At 45.8% G+C, this 22906-nt stretch overlaps 1 protein-coding gene across 1 annotated transcript in view; it reads left to right on the forward strand.

Annotated features, from left to right (window-relative positions):
* The window catches only part of LOC112238049 (potassium voltage-gated channel subfamily H member 8), a 60680-nt gene extending 39471 nt beyond the window's left edge, over positions 1-21209 (forward strand). The window contains exons 11-14 of the mRNA XM_042318934.1: positions 13223-13437; positions 18967-19221; positions 20998-21098; positions 21194-21209. Of these exons, the coding sequence (XP_042174868.1) occupies positions 13223-13437; positions 18967-19215 (464 nt within the window). The 3' untranslated portion in view covers positions 19216-19221; positions 20998-21098; positions 21194-21209. The remainder of the gene's footprint in view (positions 1-13222; positions 13438-18966; positions 19222-20997; positions 21099-21193) is intronic.
* Positions 21210-22906: the final 1697 nt, after the last annotated feature.

Genomic DNA, 22906 nt, shown 5'->3' on the forward strand with positions numbered 1-22906 from the left:
GGCGTAAAACACAAAAGCTACTTTGGCAACTACTTAGCATGTTAGCTAATCCTTCCCCTAACCCTAAACTTACCCTTAACCCCTAGCCTAGCTAACGATAGCCACCTAGCTAATGTTAGTGTTAACCACCTAGCTAATGTTAGTCACAACAAATTGGAATGTCACACTATTTGCAAATTCGTAACATATTGTTCAAACTGTAAATTGTAACATATCATACAAAATGGATGATGGACATCCACAAATTCATGCATACCATACGAAACGTAACATATCACAATTGGTATGTCCTGGGTTTACATTTACTATGTTACGTGTACCCCTGAGTCCAGGTTGAAATACAGGGGAGCACTGGATTGGAAACCCCCTAACCCCAATCTATACCAGTTTAAATCTAGTTAACCTTTACAGTATCAAGCAGCTGGTGCATCATATCTTATATCTACAGGCTGATCTGTATTGATGGGAACTAGGCAATATTATGACCAGAGAGATCACTCCAGATTCAAGTAGAAATGTGGCATTTTTGCAGGTCCCCAGGATGTCAGGAGAAGCTGTCAAAACTGTCCACTAGGGGCAAAAAAACAACAACTCAAAACAAGTGCCAGGAGCTGGAATTAAACCAGCAGTCTATGGAGTTGGAGCTCACTGCTTAGACCACTGAGCCATCCATCCACAATGAGTTAGCAAGGCCAGTCTTAATTAATGGCTAAACTTAACCTGGAGGTGTTTTTCTGTTTTAACCCTATCCCAAACCTTAATCCTTAACTTAACCAATCAGAATGAATGCCTGAACTGTTAACCAATCGGAATTATTGCCTGATCTTAATCCTAGAGTTATTCCTATTTTAACCCTATCCCAAACCCTAACCCTTAACTTAACCAATCAGGATGAAATTAAGTGAGTTACTAGGCAAAAATAGATGTTTGTCCAAGGACGTCAAGAAATGACATGAGACTGTGATATCTTGTTGCAGATTATGACTTGTGTTGAAGAAGGGGTCTATTAGTATTACTGCAATGACATATTGAAATGTTGAAGTTGATTAGGGTAACTACGCTCAGAATTATGAATTATTGTCAGTTGGAAAAGTCATTCAAGGCCATGTAAAGAAACAACAAATTAATGTCCAAGTACCCCCTCCCACACAAACAAACACACCCACACAGACAAACAGAGTTGACTGTGTGACAGACTGACAAAGGATCCTTTCTCAGTACACTACCGGTCAAAAGTTTTAGAGCACTCATTCAAGGGTTTTTCTTTAGTTTTACTATTTTCTACATTGTACAATAATAGTGAAGACATCAACACTACTGAAATAACACACATGTAGTACCCAAATAAGTGTTAAACAAATCATAATATATTTTATATTGAAGATTCTTCAAATAGCCACCCTTGCCTTGATGACAGCTTTGCACACTCTTGGCATTCTCTCAACCAGCTTCACCTGGAAAGCTTTTCCAACAGTCTTGAAGGAGTTCCCACATATGCTGATCACTTGTTGGCTGCATTTCCTTCATTCTGCGGTCCAACTCACCCCAAACCATCTCAAATGGATTGTGGTCAGGTGATTGTGGAGGCCAGGTCATCTGATGCAGCACTCCATCACTCTCCTTCTTGGTCAAATAGCCCTTACACAGCCTGGAGGTGTGTTGGCTCATTGTCCTGTTGAAAAACAAATGATAGTCCCACTAAGCTCAAACCAGATGGGATGGCGTATCGCTGCAGAATGCTGTGGTAGCCATGCTGGTTAAGTATGCCTTGAATTCTAAATAAATCACAGATGGTGTCACCAACAAAGCTGCCCCATGCCATAACACCTCCTCCTCCATGCTTCACGATGGGAAATACACATGTGGAGATCATCCATTCATCCACACGCATCTCACAAGGATACGGCAGTTGGAACCAAACATCTCCAATTTGGACTCCTGACCAAAGGACAGATTTCCACCGGTCTAATGTCCACTGCTCGTGTTTCTTGGCCCAAGCAGGTCTATTCTTATTATTGGTGTCCTTTAGTAGTGGTTTCTTTGCAGCAATTCGACCATGAAGGCCTGATTCACACAGTCTCCTCTGAACAGTTGATGTTGAGATGTGTATATTAGTTGAACTCTGTGAAGCATTTATTTGGGCTGAAATTTCTGAGACTGGTAACTCTAATGAACGTATCCATTGCAGCAGAGGTAACTCTGAGTCTTCCATTCCTGTGGCGGTTCTCACGCGAGCCAGTTTCATCATAGCGCTTGATGGTTTTTTGCGACTGCACTTAAAGAAACTTTCAAAGTTCTTGAAGTATTCATATTGACTGACCTTCAAGTCTTAAAGTATGGATGGACTGTCGTTTCTCTTTGCTTATTTGAGCTGTTCTTCTCATAATATGGACTTGGTATTTTACCAAATAGGGCTGTCTTCTGTATGCCCCTACTACCTTGTCAAAACACAACTGATTGGCTCAATCGCTCAAAGAAGGAAATCAATTCCACAAATTGACTTTTAAGAAGGCACACCCATTAAATGAAATTCATTCCAGGTGACTACCTCATGAAGCCAGTTGAGAGAATGCTACGAGTGTGCAAAGCTGTCATCAAGGCAAAGGGTGGCTATTTGAAGAAATTCAAATATAAAATATGTTTTGAATTGTTTAATTATTTTTTTGGTTACTACATATCTCAAAATGTGTAATTTCATTGTTTTGATGTCTTCACTATTATTGAACAATGTACAAAATAGTAAACATTTTAAAAACTCTTGAATGAGTATGTGTTCTAAAGCTTTTGACCAGTAGTGTAGACTGGCCACAGTCAATAAATTTCACAGAGAGCTGACGTTCAATCAGACAGACCTGGAGACTGAGAGGAGACCTAGCTCATTGTTGTACTATCCTTGTGGGGACCGAAATTCTAAATCCTATTGTCATTAACCCTTAATCCTAACCCTAACCCTTAACCCTTTCCACCCATTCCTTCTTACCCCTGTCGTGTCTTTGGCTATGCCGGATTAAGTGATATGACATGCTATTCTATAAAATAATTTATCCATAATTAATATTACCTAATTGAGCTAATCATGTAAATGTAATTAACTAGAGAGTCAGGGCACCACAAAATAATATTTATAGAGCTATTATCTTCCGAATAAACTCTTAAAGACCTAGAAATATTTTACATCAATAGCAGTCAATATTAATCGTCACTTTAATTCAGTCTCATCTGAAAGTTGTAAATTCTTGGTTATCTTCACGAACCCTGGCTAACAAGTTGAATCAGCAATACAAAATTTTGGTTTAATTATTTATTTACTAAATACCTAACTATTCACACAGAATTACACATATACATAATTAATCATAACTTGATTACCAATTACGTCATAAAGGAAAATGTCCCTAGCGGGCGGAACAGATGACAGCTGGTTACACAAAAGAAAAGGGGCTGGGTTTGAGTGAAAGAGTGGGAAGACTGAGGAACAAAGGGCGAAGCTGTGCTATCGTAAATACAGTATCTTATGCATTCTAAATTACTGCCCATTTGGAAAAGGAAAATGCAATAAATATTTACTCTGAGCTGCGCTTCGTTAGGTTGGTGGTAGATGGAAGGCCGTGTTGCCCAACCGAGTCCTTTGAAGAATGTCTCTGCTGGTAAATTGGATACGTTGTAGTAATGTTGTTGTGTGGTAGACGGAGTACTCTGTCTGTTCCTTCCTAACCTGCATTTGCAGCTGCTGTTGCTAACTCAACGGCTAGGAGGTATCACTTCTGTAATGAATAAGAGTTCAAAGTTCATACTATTCGCAACCAAAGCTCACGCTGATGTTGGCTTCGTTCTGTAGTTATTATCTGAACCATTCTGACATCGGACCGTCGTCCTCACATCCTCAGAACAGGAGGTTATATTGTCGTCAAGGCTTTATATAGGAAGGGAGAGGAGGGCGTGTTTGAAAAGTTTTATAGCCCATGTCCCTTCACAGGGGCGGGCCACTGATTGAGCAGAGCCCTACCTTATGAAAATCCAAATCTCACATTTTAAATTGAACAACAATTCCATGTGAATCCGATAACTCTGATGTGTAGACTTTCCACTGTAGAGTTTATGTCATCTTATCATTGTCTCAGATGACAACCGAACTGACATCATATTCATTAAGTACCACCGCATCTGGATTACCAGAATATAGTTCATTTCCCCCCACCTTCTGATGTTCCCAGAATCTCTATGTTAACCAAGGGTTTTGCAAATGTAACATCAGTAGGGTAGAGAGAGGAAAAAAGGGGGGAAGAGGTATTTATGACTGTCATAAACCTACCCCCAGGCTAACGTCATGACACCCCGTCTTAGAGGGATACTGCTCCTACATAATTCTAGGATCTATTGAACCATGTCCCCTCCCTCACAGCCCTAGTTCCATGGCCACACACATTAATTCAAATAGCCCTAATGCTGAAATGCTATGACAACTCCAGTGCCCCTTCCTCTGTCTCTCGCTCTGTCTCTGTTTTCTTTTTCTCTCTCTCTCTCTCCTACTCTGTCTTGCTTTCCCTTTCTCTCCTTCTCTTTCTCTCTAAGTCTTCTCTTCTTTCCTCTGGATCCACATACCCGTTTCAAGTTATATTCGACGTGCCTCAACTCAATATACAGCAGTAATCATGAAACCCTTGTCAACATAAATATACTTCTTCGGCGTATCACTATAGGCCCTGGGTTAAAGGACTAACCATTCCAGGCACGAAGACTCACACGTCAGTAGACACACACACTTTTCTAGCTCACATCATCACTCACAAACACACACACTTCTGCTCCCCGCCGTGGACTAATGTATTGGCTCACACACACATACCTATCATCATTACGCACATACAGTGTTTTCAACCAGTGATACATAAAAACATGAAACAACACACACAGCAAGCACATCTATTTACATATAAATGGAGGGGGAGCTGTGTCTTCCAAGTGTATTGTGTGATAACAGACCCCATAGTCATGTGTAATGATGAAGGTTAAGCCTCTAGCGGTTAGCATCAACATGGCGGCTTAGTTTCCTCATTTAAAGGGGATGATGTCCCACATGCAGCACTTGACTATCATTCAAAGATGATATGTAAAGAGGGCGTTATATGGCCTCGAGGTCGGTAGCATTGCTGGTTTTCAAGCCTTACCCTCTAATGAGGGACTGATTGAGTCTTTACTTCCAGGGAAAGAAGAAAAGCAGCAGCGTTGCTAACCTTGAGGCCCTGGTTTGAGTGTCGCTGGTGTAGGGTTTCACGTTGATGCATGATCCCCCTTCACTTTTCACTCTGCTGCCGTCCTTTACAGACCAGAGTGTGCCAGGGACACATGTTCAGCCTACTGCAGACTGCGTGTGATTGTACAGCGTATTGCTGCCTTAATAGAGATGTTATGTGGTTGTATAAGCAGTGGGTCACATCATGTGTGTGGTTCGATAGGTGTGTCTGTAGGGATAGGAGGGATAGGACGCACTTCTCTAAGGGGTGCGTGTGTTCGCGTGCGTGTGTATGTTATTGTAATGTGTAAATAGTGCAGAGTAGTCAGCAGTACATCGAGCTGTCTATCAACATAGTGTGTCAGACCTTCGTCTATCTGTCTGTCGTTGGAGCAGAGAGAGAGAGGGATTTACGCACAGTATCATCTCCTTAAATATGTCCCCAAAGCAACATATCAAATGATCTCTATTCATGTGGAAGGTCAAGTCAATACTTTGTGACTGTCTATAGGATGTGGTCTTTCATTCATTCCCTTTTTCTTGTTCAGTATATTCTCTTGTGTCTGTGTCTTTCTTGATTCTAACAGCACATCTCTAGCCTTTGTTTCTCTCCTTCCCTCGTGGGGGGTAAGCAAGCAGCTCCTGTGTCTACTGACGTGTGAGTCTTCGTGCCTGGAATGGTTAGTCCTGTAGCACAGGGGCTATAGTGATGCGCTTTATGGTTACTACTGTATATTTAGTTGAAGCGCGTGGAATATAACTTTAATCAGGTATGGAGAGAGGGAGATAGACATAGAGAGAAAGAAAGGGAGACAGAGAGAGAGAGAGAGAGGAGAGAGAGGAAGTGGCACTGGAGTTGTCATACCATTTCAGCATTAGGGCTATTGGGATTCATGTGTGTCCATGGAACGAGGGTTGTGAGGGAGGGGACATGGTTCAGTAGACCCTAGAATTATGTAGGAGCAGTGTCCCTCTAAGACACGGTGAGAAGGCATGGGTGGAAATGCTTCAGATAGTCTAATTATGCACCTTTGTCCTACTGCTACTGGAAAATCAACAACAAAACCCTCTTCCAACATTTGATCTCTATTTGTTTTCAATGGGATTACACTGAGCATAATATAGTGAAGAATAATACTTTGGAAATTCGCTGTACTTCCTCTGTAGATTTTCTTTGTGACTTCTTTCTCCATCCTCCTCCTCGCTCCTGTTTCAAGCATCACTCTCTTCCTTAGTCTTGCTCTCCTTCTATCTCTGTGTGTTGGTGTCTTATAAAGTATTCATTATTTCTGTCTCCTCTCACACAGAGAGACAGAGAGAGAGAGAGAGAGACAGAGAGAGAGAGAGAGAGAGAGAGAGAGAGAGAGAGAGATCATGCTCCAGTGGGTCTAGTCCTGTCTGTCTGCCCCCGGGGACTATGGAAGGGGACAGATAGGTGTTAGCGCTGAGCAGCCACCGACTGACTGGGTCCTCCTGGGGGATTTGTAGCTGGAGGTTGACTGAGCTGGAAACAGTTCTTTCTAACGTCACTAAGGCAGAATAGAAAGGTGCCATCAGATAAACAGATGGAGGGATGGATATTGCATGGATATCAAATGTATCAATACTTTTTCAAATATACTGCCTTAGCCCAGTCACCACCATCCTGTGACTGTCAAATCCCTCTGTATGACTCAATGGCTTTTTGAGAAGGCTGTCGTGTCGGTTTGGCCGGACGAGAGAGAGAATATCCAGGTGATAGCTATGATCCCTTAGTGATGCCACTTGTTATATCCACTTCAATCAGTGTAGATGAAGGGAAGGAGGCAGGTTAAATAAGGATTTGGAATGGTCCACCACCCAAAGAATGGTCCACCACCCAAAAGACATCCAACCAACTTGACACAAGTATGGGAAGCATTGGAATCAACATGGGCCAGCATCCCTGTGGAACGCTTTTGACACCTTGTAATCCATTCCACGACGAATTTAGGCTGTTCTGAGGGCAAAAGGGGGGGGGGGGCAACTCAATATTAGGAAGGTGTTTGTAATGTTTGGTATACTCAGTGTGTGTGTGTGTGTGTGTGTGTGTGTGTGTGTGCATTACAGTTTTTTTCAATTGTTAAAGTGCATTGGTCAAAACTGAAGTCACATTGTCAAAACTCTTCACTCAGTCAGCGAAATAGAAGTCTATGTGGACCAAACTGTGAATAATTTGTCATTGCTTTCACACAAAATGCATTCAATGACCACATTCTCCGAAATCCATGATCTCTTTTCTCATTCATACTCCACCACCTGCAAAACTATATATTTGCAGCATATGTTTTCAAATGCTAACACACTGTTTCCAAAACTGTTAAAAACACATTCAAAACAGAGTAATGGCAAATGCTGTGCATTTCTGCAGTAATCAGATTGAAACATAGAAAATCTCAGCAGAATATTTCATCATTCCAAACACAGCTGATTGTAATTTCAGCTGAAAGCCGACCCAAGTGTCCTGTTCTTAGTCTCGTTACCAAATACACAAAAGAGGACGGCTTTGGAATGATTTAGTTTGGAAACATGAATCAAGGAAGACAGGTTGGTGGGGAAAGAAGAGTGGCAGGGAGACTGCATGGAGGACAAAGGAGAGGAAGACCAAGAGCATTGGTCTCTAACGAGATAAGGGTCACAATTATTGACCATGTTGTAAACCATGGTCTCTCTTTGAGAGAGGACGGTTTAAGGGTGCAACCAAATCTGCAGCGTTCAACAGTTGCATTAACAGTACGAATTTTCCGGCAAAACAACAGGTGAGATGTGCCTCCTTCAATGATAATTGAACTACATATTACAGTACAATACAGTATGTTCACATTTTTACATGTACTGACATTTTGAAATAAATTGATTGTTTTGTGTTTTTCAGTAGGATCCAAAGGTTGCCTCCCACAGGAGGGAGAGGCAGAATATTATCAGATGCGCAGGAAATTGCCATTGTTGACATGGTAATTGGCAACAATGTAATAAAACTGCGGGCAATTTGGGACAGAGTGCTGGCAGACAATATTACTTTTGGGAATGTGAATACGGTACGCACAACGACAGTTGCCAGAGTCCTAGAGAAACATGAAATAAGGAGGAAGCAGTTGTACCCTTTGAGAGAAACGGTGAACGTGTGAAAGAACTCTGGTATCAATATGTCCAGGTAAGATGTCTGTTCAATAACCAAACAGGGTACATACACAACTATGCATAATGTAAAGTACTGTAAAACTGTGGATTTACTGTATTTTATAGAGTAATGGAGATGGAAGACAGGCAAACTGCACATACATTCATCTTTGTGGATGAAGCTGGATTCAACCTGGATGTCCCAGTCCTGAGGAGCTAACATCATATTGTGTGCAGCACTGTCCAATGATGGTGTGCTGTTACACAAACCACTCATTGGCCCCTACAATACAGAGAGGCTCATTTATTTTCTGGATGACCTGCGTAATCGACTTGTGCCAGCGGAGGAGAGAGGGGCCAGAAACCTACCTTCGTTGTTGTGTGAGATAATGTGGCATTCCACCACTCTGCTGCAGTCACAGACTGGTTTGCTGCACATCCCAGGATGTCAGTACTATTCCTGCCTCCATACTCCCACTTCCTAAACCCCATAGAGGAGGTTCTCTCTGCTTGGAGGTGGAAGGTTTATGACCACCATCCACATGACCAGATGTCCTTAATGGATGTTGTGAATGCGGGGTGTGGAGACACTTCTCCTGAAGACTGGCAGGGTGTGGAGACACTTCTCCTGAAGATTGCCAGGGTGTGGAGACACTTCTCCTGAAGACTGGCAGGGTGTGGAGACACTTCTCCTGAAGACTGGCAGGGTGTGGAGACACTTCTCCTGAAGACTGGCAGGGTGTGGAGACACTTCTCCTGAAGACTGGCAGGGTGTGGAGACACTTCTCCTGAAGACTGGCAGGGTGTGGAGACACTTCTCCTGAAGACTGGCAGGGTGTGGAGACACTTCTCCTGAAGACTGGCAGGGTGTGGAGACACTTCTCCTGAAGACTGGCAGGGTGTGGAGACACTTCTCCTGAAGACTGGCAGGGTGTGGAGACACTTCTCCTGAAGACTGGCAGGGTGTGGAGACACTGAAGACTGGCAGGGTGTGGAGACACTTCACTCTCCTGAAGACTGGCAGGGTGTGGAGACACTTCTCCTGAAGACTGGCAGGGTGTGGAGACACTTCTCCTGAAGACTGGCAGGGTGTGGAGACACTTCTCCTGAAGACTGGCAGGGTGTGGAGACAGAAGACTGGCAGGGTGTGGAGACACTTCTCCTGAAGACTGCCAGGGTGTGGAGACACTTCTCCTGAAGACTGGCAGGGTGTGGACACTTCTCCTGAAGACTGGCAGGGTGTGGAGACACTTCTCCTGAAGACTGGCAGGGTGTGGAGACACTTCTCCTGAAGATGCCAGGGTGTGGAGACACTTCTCCTGAAGACTGGCAGGGTGTGGAGACACTTCTCCTGAAGACTGGCAGGGTGTGGAGACACTTCTCCTGAAGACTGGCAGGGTGTGGAGACACTTCTCCTGAAGACTGCCAGGGTGTGGAGACACTTCTCCTGAAGACTGGCAGGGTGTGGAGACACTTCTCCTGAAGACTGGCAGGGTGTGGAGACACTTCTCCTGAAGACTGGCAGGGTGTGGAGACACTTCTCCTGAAGACTGGCAGGGTGTGGAGACACTTCTCCTGAAGACTGGCAGGGTGTGGAGACACTTCTCCTGAAGACTGGCAGGGTGTGGAGACACTTCTCCTGAAGACTGGCAGGGTGTGGAGACACTTCTCCTGAAGACTGGCAGGGTGTGGAGACACTTCTCCTGAAGACTGGCAGGGTGTGGAGACACTTCTCCTGAAGACTGGCAGGGTGTGGAGACACTTCTCCTGAAGACTGGCAGGGTGTGGAGACACTTCTCCTGAAGACTGGCTGTGGAGACACTTCTCCTGAAGACTGGCAGGGTGTGGAGACACTTCTCCTGAAGACTGGCAGGGTGTGGAGACACTTCTCCTGAAGACTGGCAGGGTGTGGAGACACTTCTCCTGAAGACTGGCAGGGTGTGGAGACACTTCTCCTGAAGACTGACAGGGTGTGGAGACACTTCTCCTGAAGACTGGCAGGGTGTGGAGACACTTCTCCTGAAGACTGGCAGGGTGTGGAGACACTTCTCCTGAAGACTGGCAGGGTGTGGAGACACTTCTCCTGAAGACTGCCAGGGTGTGCCAGACTGCCAGAACTAGAACCCTCACAGTACTGTACAGTATGAGTGATTATACTATACATGTTGATGAGAACTAGAACCCTCACAGTACTGTACAGTATGAGTGATTATACTATAATGTAGTCTTTTTTGTAAATATAATTTGCAGCCCTGGAATTTCAGGAATTTGTTTTTTGTTTCAACTTTCAAGTCAATTTCAAGTCAATTTCTACATGCAAAGATATAGAAAAAATAAAGGCTATTGAAGCAAATAGCTGCATTTCCAAATCATTATTGTTACATATTACTTTAGTACAGTCAATAAAGTGAAAATGTGTTCTTATTCTATGAAATACTGATTTATGTGACAAATCATTCAAACTTCAAAGACAAGTTCATAATTGATGTAGTGCTCCCTGTTACTGTTTTTTAGGCCAGTGTGTTATGAGTGACTATGCTTTCTGAGTGAGAATTGTTGATAGAGTGGCTTGACTATTGACCGATGCTTGTTAGCAATTGAAAAAAAATGTAAGAACACCATAACTCTAACCAGTCATCAATCCAGTATCATCTGACCTTTTGAGACCCTGACATGATCTATGGGTCATGTGTGTCATAGATCCACATGTCAGGGTCTCAAAAGGTCAGATGATACTGGATTGATGACTGGTTAGAGTTATGGTGTTCTTAATGTTTGGTATACTCTGTGTGTGTGTGTGTGTGTGTGTGAGGGTATTAATCTGCCAAGCTCCCAGCCTATATCTCTAATCATGGCACACACATCAATGAGAAGGCAGGCAGGTGAGCCACATCACAGCTCAGATTATTAATGGATGGATATGAAAGGATTAAAACCCTTGGATTATTAATCCAGAGCTGTAAAACCAAGCAGGGAGCAGTGGAGCACGGCCCATAGAGTACATCTAGCCAGGTCTACCTTCAAACACAGAGTCAGCGGGAGACAAAGAGTTAACACAGGGGACTGAGGGGGGAGGGGGTTGCCTTGGAAGGAGTCAGAACATATTGACACACACAAACATGGTTCGATGTAGGCCATGCACATGGACTAGAGTCAAGGACGGAGGGTAAGCATACCGGATGAATACACCCATGCACATGGACTAGAGTCAAGGACGGAGGCTAAGCATACCGGATGAATACACCCATGCACATGGACTAGAGTCAAGGACGGAGGCTAAGCATACCGGATGAATACACCCATGCACATGGACTAGAGTCAAGGACGGAGGCTAAGCATACCGGATGAATACACCCATGTTTGAACATACATTCACACTCAACACTGGATTCATACATGTACACAATCTAAGTGTTCCTATACATGCAGTTTTGCATCTCAATACTCAGAAATATAACATCTGTATAGCCCACAAAAAAAGAAAAAGATGAGGGTGAGCGGGGGCATGTTCTTAATGAAAAACGGTTAAAATGATGCTTCACTTCTTCAAATGTCATGTTGAACTAAGAATTTTTATAAAGTGGTTCCTTGAAACCTTGATTTTCTAGTCCTGTAGATGTCTATCATACGTGAGTTGAATTATGGTGAAGAAAGGAGAAGGAGGAGGTGGAGGAGAAGGAGGAGGTAGAGGAGGAGAAGGAGGAGGTAGAGGAGAAGGAGAAGGAGAGAATGAATGGGGGGGAGGTCATATAAACCAAGGGGAGGGGCTGCATACAGAGTGAGAGTGCAAATAAAGAACACGAGAGAGATTGTAAATACAACCCATTTATGTTTATTTATTTTCCCTTTTGTACTTTAACTATTTGCACATAATATGACATTTGAAATGTCTTTATTCTTTTGTAACTTTTGTGAGTGTAATGTTTACTGTTAATTTCTTATTGTTTATTTCACTTTTGTTAATTCTCTATTTCACTTGCTTTGGCAATGTAAACATATGTTTCCCATGCCAATAACACCCTTAAATTGAAATTGAGAGAGAGAGAGAGAGAGAGAGAGAGAGAAGAGAGAGAGAGAGAGAGAATGGTAGTCTGCTGGGTGGAGATGAGGGTGAAGAGGTAGAGAGAAGTTACGCACAGTGGGGCCCTCCCCTCTTCCCTCTATCACCCCATTCCTCATTCTGTCCTGGAGCCCCTCCCCCTCCTCACTGCTGTAAGTGTCTCGCTCTCTTTCTCTCTCTCCCTCTCTCTCTCGCTCTCGCTCTCTTTCTCTCTCTCAATACAATTTCAATTTAAGGGCTTTATTGGCATGGGAAACATATATTTACATTGCCAAAGCAAGTAAAATATATACTAAACAAAAGTTCCAAAAGATCATCTGAGGGAGGCGCTGCAGTCGGCTTCGTCCATCACCCAACCACATTACCTCGAACACACACACACACACACACACACACACACACACACACACATACACAGACACACACGGACACACACACATACATTCTCATACTTTATTTAGTGCAATGAAACAAAGAGCACCCAATTACATACCGGTATGCTTAATGACTACTCCTATTAATAGTCATCATCCATACTGTATACATGACCTCAATATACTGTAATAATTAAACAGAGCTTTTTACTGACTGCATCACACATACACACACAAATTACACTCATACACACCATGTCCACTGCCGACCCTTTCAAGTGCCTTTTATGACATGAGACACAAATAGCCTTATAGAAAATATGTCTTTCTGATGTTGGAATAATTGGAAAAGCTCAGTCAAAAGCACAGACTGCAAGTGACGTAATGTGTGTAATGTGTTTTCCTCCATACCCCCAGGGAAAGGGGACTTGATCGGCAGTGATTCTCTGACCAAGGAGCAGGTGATTAAGACCAATGCCAACGTGAAGGCCCTGACCTACTGTGACCTGCAGTACATCAGTCTGAAGGGGCTGAGGGAGGTGCTGAGGCTCTACCCAGAGTATGCTCAGAAGTTCATCTCCGAGATACAACACGACCTCACATACAATCTCAGAGAGGGCCACGGAGCTGACGTGAGTAAAACCGCAACACGTGCAGGCATACACTACTATACATGCAGTAAAAACATGCAAACGCACAATATCACACACAGACACACGCACACTAGTACATTGTTAGGCGTACAGCCTGCAGCTGTACCCGGTTTGTTTGATCAACAGAGAACATCGAGTGAGGAGGGATGCATGTGTGTGTGTGTGTCTGTCTCTCTGTGGGACAGTGGTGAGACTAGTAACAAAATGGAGTCCCTCTCTTCTCTCTGTGTTATCTGCTAATGCTGCATTATAAAACTCTGAGGGACTTGCCTGAGGGGACATTCACCTTCAGAGGCCACATCATGCATTGTATGCATAATCACTACTCCACCTCCCCTCTCCCTCCTCAAAATACACAAACACACACACCACTCCCTACGCACACATCTGGCTGGCCGTGTGCAGCGGAGTCAAACTCAACGAGACAGGAATAGCAGCGTTCAGCAGTTTGGAGTGTGTGCCGGAGCTAAGAATAGCGTCGGGGATGTCAGTGGCTCTCGCTGACAGGCTGTGTCCCCTGCAGGTCCTGCTAAGATTGGATCCTGCAGGATAAAAATAGCCCAGGCAGTGGAGGAGGGAGGGCTCAGCACTCTTTCTTCTTTTTTTTCTCCTGTTCACAACCACTTCCTTCAAACACACGCAAGAGGTCTGTCTCCACCTTTCACAGAATAGCATGTCTATTTGTAACTCCCACTTTCTAATCTTAGCTTACAGCCCCAAAGGCTGTGTGTGTGTGTCTGTGTGTGCATGTTGTCGTGCGCATGAGCATGTATGCATGCGTGTTTGTGTTTGTTTGTCTCATATAGCATCCAAAGAGCTTATTCCTTATCGGCCAATGTTGTGATGGCATTGCCGGGGTCTAAGGTGGGTTCTGCTTTACCGGCGTCTACGGTGGGTTCTGGTTTACCGGGGTCTACGGTGGGCTCTGCTATTCCTGTCATTTGTGGGGCGCAATTTAGAGGAGCCCCTGGTGGGGCTAGGGTTGGGCTGAGGGCTCCGGCTCGAAATGGACAGCAGTCATCAACCATTATTATGGGAAGCTCAATGGTTAGATTGGTGGATATCCGAAATTCCCGTACACTTTGTTTTCCTGAAGCTATTGGATTTATCAGAAGTCATGCCCATCACGAAACAGATTCCTGCTCGGAAAATGTATTGTCTTAGCAACAACTCAGGTTATCTTGACAGAGGGGTGTTAAATCTGAATTTCTTGAGATTCAAAAAGGTGTTCCTCAGGGTTTGATTTTTGGTCCATTATTGTTCACCTTGTATATTAATGACATAGGAAACACTGTTAGTACTTGTAGAATTCCTCTCTATGCAGATGACACAGTTTTGTATTCCTGTGCCACCTCGGTGCAGCAGGCCATTCGTGGACTTCAGCATGACTTTGATTCAATTCAGAAATCACTTACGGATCTTAAATGAGTGTTAAATGCAAGTAAAACCATGTCACGAAATGTTGACCGTGAGGACCTGCGTATTTACGCTACAAATGGAGCCCAAATGAAGCTTGTTTCTCAATATAAGTACCTAGGTGTCTGGATTGATTACAAGTTGTCCTCTTCATAATGCATATTGAAAATCTGACTAAGAAGCTAAGATGCAAAATTGTTTTTTTATATTTAAATAAATCATGCCTCAGTATTGAAAATATGAGAAAGATTGTTCAAACAACGCTTCTCCCTGTATTGGATTTAGGTGATATTGTTTACATGCATGCGACAACCTCTGTTTTGAAAACCATGGACGCAGTCTACCAGTCTGCAATATTTTATCACAGGGGACAATTTTAGGACTCATCATTGTAGTCTGTATAAAATGTGGGATGGACCTCTCTGTCTGTAAGAAGAGAGCTGCATTCTCTTTGATATATTTACAAAGAAATCTTACAGAAAACCCCCTTCATATATAACTTCATTAGTTATTAAGTTAAGAATCATAAGTTAACAAACCAGTTCTCAGGAATGGATCACATTAGAGATCCCTTGAGTCTTTTGTTTTTGTGCCCCTAATTTGTGAAACAATATGCAGAGTTGACTGCAGTTACATGTGCTGGTGCCACTCAGGAAGTTTAAATGATTGATTGAGGACCTCCATGTAGTTGAATGTGATTTATTTTATTAAGTATGTTGATTTTGTTATTGTGTGCTGAGAGAGAGAGAAGAGAGAGAGAAGAGAGAGAAGAGAGAGAGAGAGAGAAGAGAGAGAGAGTGTGTGTGTGCTGGAGGGTTTGGGAACTTTGTGAAAGCAGCAATGAATGTATTCCGTCCCCACTGTCTCTGCTGATTCACTTACTTCTGACTGAAAGACTGAGACTCATGAGCCAGGCGCTGGAGGGAACACAATGTACTGGGTACACCAGTCAGTTCTGTGCACACTGTAGTGTATGCATAGACACACTTACAGACACATGTAGTAAACACACACACACACACACACACACGTTCAAACCACAGGAGGCTGCTGAGGGGAGGACAGCTCATAATAATGTCCGGAATGGAGTAAATGGAATGGCATCAAACACATGGTTTCTGCTCCAGCCGTTACCATGAACCCATCCTCTCCAATTAAGGTGCCACCAACCTCCTTGATACCAACTCCGTGGCCTTGTGGTTAGTGTCCGCCCTGAGATTGGAAGGTTGTGAGTTCAATCCCTGGCTGAGTCATACCAAAGATTGTAAAAATGGGACCTGATGCATCTCTGCTTGGCACTCAGTATGAACGGGATTGGGGGTAAGTCCCTGCGACAGACTAGCGTCCTGTCCAGGGGGTGTACTGGTACATCAAGCTGCCTCATGCTACAGAAACAGGAGACAGACTAGTGTCCTGTCCAGGGGGTGTACTGGTACATCAAGCTGCCTCACGCAACAGAAACAGGAGACAGACTAGTGTCCTGTCCAGGGTGGTGTACTGGTACATCAAGCTGTCTCATGCTACAGAAACAGGAGAAAGACTAGTGTCCTGTCCAGGGTGGTGTACTGGTACATCAAGCTGCCTCACTACAGAAACAGGAGAAAGACTAGTGTCCTGTCCAGGGTGGTGTACTGGTACATCAAGCTGCCTCACTACAGAAACAGGAGAAAGACTAGTGTCCAGTCCAGGGTGGTGTACTGGTACATCAAGCTGTCTCACTACAGAAACAGGAGAAAGACTAGTGTCCAGTCCAGGGTGGTGTACTGGTACATCAAGCTGCCTCACTACAGAAACAGGAGAAAGACTAGTGTCCAGTCCAGGGGGTGTACTGGTACATCAAGCTGCCTCATGCTACAGAAACAGGAGACAAGACTAGTGTCCTGTCCAGGGTGGTGTACTGGTACATCAAGCTGCCTCACTACAGAAACAGGAGAAAGACTAGTGTCCTGTCCAGGGGGTGTACTGGTACATCAAGCTGCCTCATGCTACAGAAACAGGAGAAAGACTAGTGTCCAGTCCAGGGTGGTGTACTGGTACATCAAGCTGCCTCACTACAGAAACAGGAGAAAGACTAGTGTCCAGTCCAGGGTGGTGTACTGGTACATCAAGCTGCCTCATGCTACAGAAACAGGAGACAAGACTAGTGTCCTGTCCAGGGGGTGTACTGGTACATCAAGCTGCATCACTACAGAAACAGGAGACAGACTAGTGTCCTGTCCAGGGTGGTGTACTGGTACATCAAGCTGCCTCACTACAGAAACAGGAGACAGACTAGTGTCCTGTCCAGGGGGTGTACTGGTACATCAAGCTGCCTCATGCTACAGAAACAGGCTCGCTTCCCCTACTTACATACAACCTACTGGGGTTCACACACACGAGCGTGCTCTTGCTTTCATGTGCACACACACACACACACACACACACACACACACACACACACACACACACACACACACACACACACACACACACACACACACACACACACACACACACACACACACACACACACACATGTCTCTAGATAGGCTGCAGATAAATACTCATTCTTAAACATTCTGACTAAACACACACTTACACGCTTGCTTGCATTCCAGCATGCTTGTGGCCATGGAAGTCACGCCATGCATACATTAAACACATCATGTGAATGTGAAGGAACACAGGCACGTGAACACACCCACCCCCGCACAGTAAAGCAGCCCCTGCTTGCCTTTGGGGCTGTGAGCTAAGATTAGAAAGTGGGAGTTAAAAATAGACTCTCTACTGTGAAGGGCGAATTGATATGAGGGGAGTGGGGGATGACAGTAGAAGAAAGGACAGAGAGAGGGGGAGGAAGGAACGAATGTCTTTGATCAAGGTGAAAGAAGGGAAGAAAAGAGAAAGAGTGGGGCGTTGGCGGAGTATGGTGGAATATCACACCCATTCATTAGCTCATTTACTGAATAGGCCTGTGGACATGGATTCAGGTACAAGCTCTCTGTTTAGATAGTGGATGAGATCTGCATACACACACACCCACCACCCCACCTGGCAACACCTGGCATCACCTGGCATCTGTAAGGGCAGAACAAATAGAACACACCTCCTCCTTCATCTCCATCTATCTCTCTCCCTCTCTGTCTCAGCCATGTACACCAACATGCCACCTTTCCAATCCATTAGTAATGTGTTGTAGCAGGTGGTGTTTGTTGTCTAAGACTAGTGGATTTAGCCTGTCCTTTCAACATTACGCCTTCTCATGTAATCTCACAGCCCGCTAATTGATGCTCTGTTTGGCTGCACGGGTTTTGGAAGTCATTTGTGTGCCTCTGAGGACATTGTTGAATTATTAATTTGGGGTTGGCGAGGGGTGGGCTGGGTGAGAGGGGGCATGGAGGGACAAAGGTGTTTGAGGAATGGATCTATCATACACAAACTCAGAGAGAAAGAGAGAAGCTGGGAGTAGAGTTGTACAAGTCTGCCTCCCACTGGTACTCTGTTGCTACTGCACCCTCTGTACTGGCTGGTCTTCTTGTGGAATGGATCACTCTCCTCTCCTTCCACTAGCCTGGTCAGAAAACAGTAACAATAATACCATTTCATATTTTGCAGATTTGAAGGAACTGGATATAATACAGGTAACTGCCAAAATAAAGGAAACACCAACATAAAGTGTCCTAATAGGGTGTTGGGCACCACGACCCAGAACAGCTTCAATGCACCTTGACATAGATTCTATATGTCTGGAACTCTAATGGAGGGATGTGACACCATTCTTCCATGAGAAATTCCATCATTTGAAGTTTTCTTGATGGTGGTGGAAAACGCTGTCTCAGGAGCCGCTTCAGAATCTCAATAGGGTTGAGACCTGGTTACTGAGAAGGTCATGACATATGGTTTACATCATTTTCTCATCAAACCATTCAGTGACCACTTGTGCCCTGTGGATGGAGGCATTGTCATTCTCTGGGGGCAAAATAATGGCCTGCCCAGCATTTTTATACATGACCCTAAGCATGATGGGATGTTAAGTTACCTGTACCCATCTGTATAGAATTCCCTGTTATCAGATTACCATTCTCATCTCTCTCTCTATCTCTCTCTCTCTAGGTTGACTGGGAGAGTAACGGAGGCCTGGTGAAGAAGCTTTCTTCCATTAAGGAGGATGAGGAGGGTGATGAAGAACAGAGCTCTGTATCGTGTGCCCCCCGTTCCCCTTTACGTCTCACCAGGGTTCTTAACTCACCCCTGCGCTCCCCCCTGCTGCCCCCTCGGCCCTTCCGCCCCCTCAGAACACACCCGCCCCGCCACCCTGCAGATACCTGTGGTCAGCTTCAGCAGCGCACCGCTGGAGCTTAGTCCCAGGTAGGAGAAACACACACAGCCTCACTCCCATACACACACAAATCATACCCCACAGTTTGTATACAGTTGTAACAAGCTGGTGTAAACTCAGGCAGAGGATTGAATTGCTGTAATACAGTAGACTTGTCTATTTCATGGTGGCTGGTAGAGGAACTGGAACTGAACACAATTAACACTTGAGCGTTGATCCTCCAGTGCCTGTCTGGCTGCCATGGCAACTAACTGACGGTGCTATTGGGTCCCAGCGGAGGGAGTGTGGATTTCCCTCCACACCAGGCAGCAGGCTCAGTATGCAACAAGATCTCACAAAATTTTGAAATTGACTTCAGAATCCAATGTTTGTCCATGAGACTAGCGGGTTCAATCCCAGTGCTACGCAATCGTTTTTTGGTTTAAGCTTATCCCAAATCTTAACCCTTACCTTAACCAGAGCCTACTTGATGGGAATATAGTGCTCACCGTTCGCCCTAGTGGCCGGTATTGAAGGCGATTCCCGACCCCGGCGGACATCAAATCAAATCAAATCTTATTTGTCGAATATTACTTTGGATCTTGAGTGACCTGGCTGCAGAGAGAGGGTGAGAGTGTGTGTGTGTGTGTGTGTGTGTGTGTGTGTGTGTGTGTGTGTGTGTGTGTGTTCAGCACACTGCATAGCCCGCCTGCCAGCCCTGCTTGAGAAGCCCACACCTGACATGTACTCAGTGGGGTGGCAGCTGTGTTGCTGTTTGAACATAACATCTGGAGCCAGAGGGAGAGAGAAGAGACCTACAGTAGAGTAGAGGGGGAGAGACAGAGGGAGAGAGAAGAGACCTACAGTAGAGTAGAGGGGGAGAGCCAGAGGGAGAGAGAAGAGACCTACAGTAGAAGAGGGGGAGAGACAGAGGGAGAGAGAAGAGACCTACAGTAGAGTAGAGGGGAGAGCCAGAGGGAGAGAGAAGAGACCTACAGTAGAGTAGAGGGGGAGAGCCAGAGGGAGAGAGAAGAGACCTACAGTAGAGTAGAGGGGGAGAGCCAGAGGGAGAGAGAAGAGACCTACAGTAGAGTAGAGGGGGAGAGCCAGAGGGAGAGAGAAGAGACCTACAGTAGAGTAGAGGGGGAGAGCCAGAGGGAGAGAGAAGAGACCTACAGTAGAGTAGAGGGGGAGAGCCAGAGGGAGAGAGAAGAGACCTACAGTAGAGTAGAGGGGGAGAGCCAGAGGGAGAGAGAAGAGACCTACAGTAGAGTAGAGGGGGAGAGCCAGAGGGAGAGAGAAGAGACCTACAGTAGAGTAGAGGGGGAGAGCCAGAGGGAGAGAGAAGAGACCTACAGTAGAGTAGAGGGGGAGAGCCAGAGGGAGAGAGAAGAGACCTACAGTAGAGTAGAGGGGGAGAGCCAGAGGGAGAGAGAAGAGACCTACAGTAGAGTAGAGGGGGAGAGCCAGAGGGAGAGAGAAGAGACCTACAGTAGAGTAGAGGGGGAGAGCCAGAGGGAGAGAGAAGAGACCTACAGTAGAGTAGAGGGGGAGAGCCAGAGGGAGAGAGAAGAGACCTACAGTAGAGTAGAGGGGGAGAGCCAGAGGGAGAGAGAAGAGACCTACAGTAGAGTAGAGGGGGAGAGCCAGAGGGAGAGAGAAGAGACCTACAGTAGAGTAGAGGGGGAGAAGGAATGAGGAAGGCAGGGCTGAACATAGGCTTAAATCCTCCACTCCTCTCTGACAACTGTTTCCCCCTCTTTCATTATCTGGATCCTCACTCTCTCTCCCTCTGTCTCTCCCCCTCTCGCTTTCTCTCCCTCTAGGTTTGTGGATGGTATTGAGACAGAGAGAAATGTGAACTCAACCCAAAAGTTTGAGTTTAGCTCCAGTCTTCTACACAGTGGTCCACCATCCCCAGGACTAGGTAATACAATCTCCTCTCCACCAGTCTGTTGCTGCTCTCTCTCCAACATGTACTTACCTCTCCGTCTGTGTGCGTGTGTGTGTGTGCTCGTGTAGGGATCCAGGAGCAGTCAGAAATCAAACAGAGTGTCTCTAAGCTGAGTGACGAGGTGAGTGGTTCTAGCTGGTCAACAATCATCACTGTTTTCAGGGTGATCCATAAAAACATATCAATTACTGGTCATGAATCTAAAACATAATATATAGTAACATAACACGTAAAAACACTAATATTCCGGTTTCAGTCACACTCACGCATCTCTCGTCTGTGTCCACAGATGAGCAGTCTCTGCCAGCAAGTCTCTCAGCTCAGCCAGGAACTGCAGGAAATGACCCGCCTGCTCCGGCCCCTCCTCCTCGTGGCGCCTCAGCCAATCCTGACAGCCATGGCGCCCATCCTGACTCCACCCCCCAGCAGTGCCAGCCAACCGTCCTCCAGGACACCTCTGGTGGTCCCACCTCCAGCCCCGCCCTGCTCCCCACAACCCCACCCCCGGCGAACGCAGTCCTGCTCACTATTGGACGTGGACAGTGCTGACACAGGGAGGGTGGACCTGCCAGGTTGCCTCCTCCCCACCCCCCCTCCACAGAGGCCTCCAGCCCAGGCCCATTCTCCAATCTCCCCAGTGAGATGCTCCAAGGACTTACTCTGCTCCAACCCCCCTTCCCCTGGGACAGGAGCCACAGAGGGGTCCACCCACCTCTCCAACGGTTCTAACCACTCCAACCTCCCGGTCTCTAGCAACGGGTTCTTCCCTGTCCAGGACCGTCCTCCCCTTGCCTCCCGCACCCCGTCCCCCTCCCTTTCCTTCTCACTGTCGCTCTCCTCCTCGCCCTCCTGCTCTCCCTGCCAGGGACCCCACCATTCTCGACCAGGCAGTCACAGTAGCCACAGCAGGGGCCTGTTCCCCCCGCCTCCCTCCCAGGAGACCCCACCCCCGCCTTCCTCCCATTGCTCTGCTCCCCCGTCACTCATCTCCTCACCTGGAGACCATGGGCTGAGGGTGGTCAGCCCCACCTTTTCCTCCTCCACTAACCTCATCCCTCCCACGTCCTGTCTTAACCCCTCGCCCTTCTTCCCGGGGCCGTTCTCCCTGGACTCTCTGAGTGGGGAGACACAGGGGGGCCCCAGGCTGGAGGCAGGACACCTGGAGCTTGAGATGCAGGAGTGGGGAGGGGAGAGGGGGGAGGGATGCTCCCAAATGATGGAACACATCAGCTACATGGACGAGGAAGGGCCAGCTCTGTGACAGAGAGGCAGATTACATGCAAGAAGAAACAGTAGGAGAGAATGACAAGGAGAAGAGAGGAGAAAATGTAGCTGGTCCAGAGAGCAACGTTGAACCTGTGATATGCACACAGACAGACATATAGACAAATGAATAGACAAACAGTGAGATGGTCAGGTGGAAACCAATGGCATCACTGAAAAAGATCCCATCAGGACAGTAGCATGACACCTAATCTAACGGTAGTCTAATCAGGCGATCTGGCCATGTTCTGGTCATGTTAAAGCAACAAATCCTTCGGTATCTGTGGACGTCATGATGTCATAAGTGAAATGTGCATCCTTTTCCCTACCCCTCTGCTGACTCCATAGAGAGCATGTTGCCCTTGACAGATTTTCCCAACCTACCACCCCTTCATGACATGACATAGGACTGGAAATGTACACTCATATTCAGTCTCTGTCATGTAGATTCAGTATCATACTAACATATATTGCTTGGATATCACCATAGCTGATGTGGAGTTAATTTACTTAATATT

This window comes from Oncorhynchus tshawytscha, linkage group LG03, assembly GCF_018296145.1.
Source record: "Oncorhynchus tshawytscha isolate Ot180627B linkage group LG03, Otsh_v2.0, whole genome shotgun sequence".
Classification (NCBI taxonomy): Eukaryota; Metazoa; Chordata; class Actinopteri; order Salmoniformes; family Salmonidae; genus Oncorhynchus; species Oncorhynchus tshawytscha.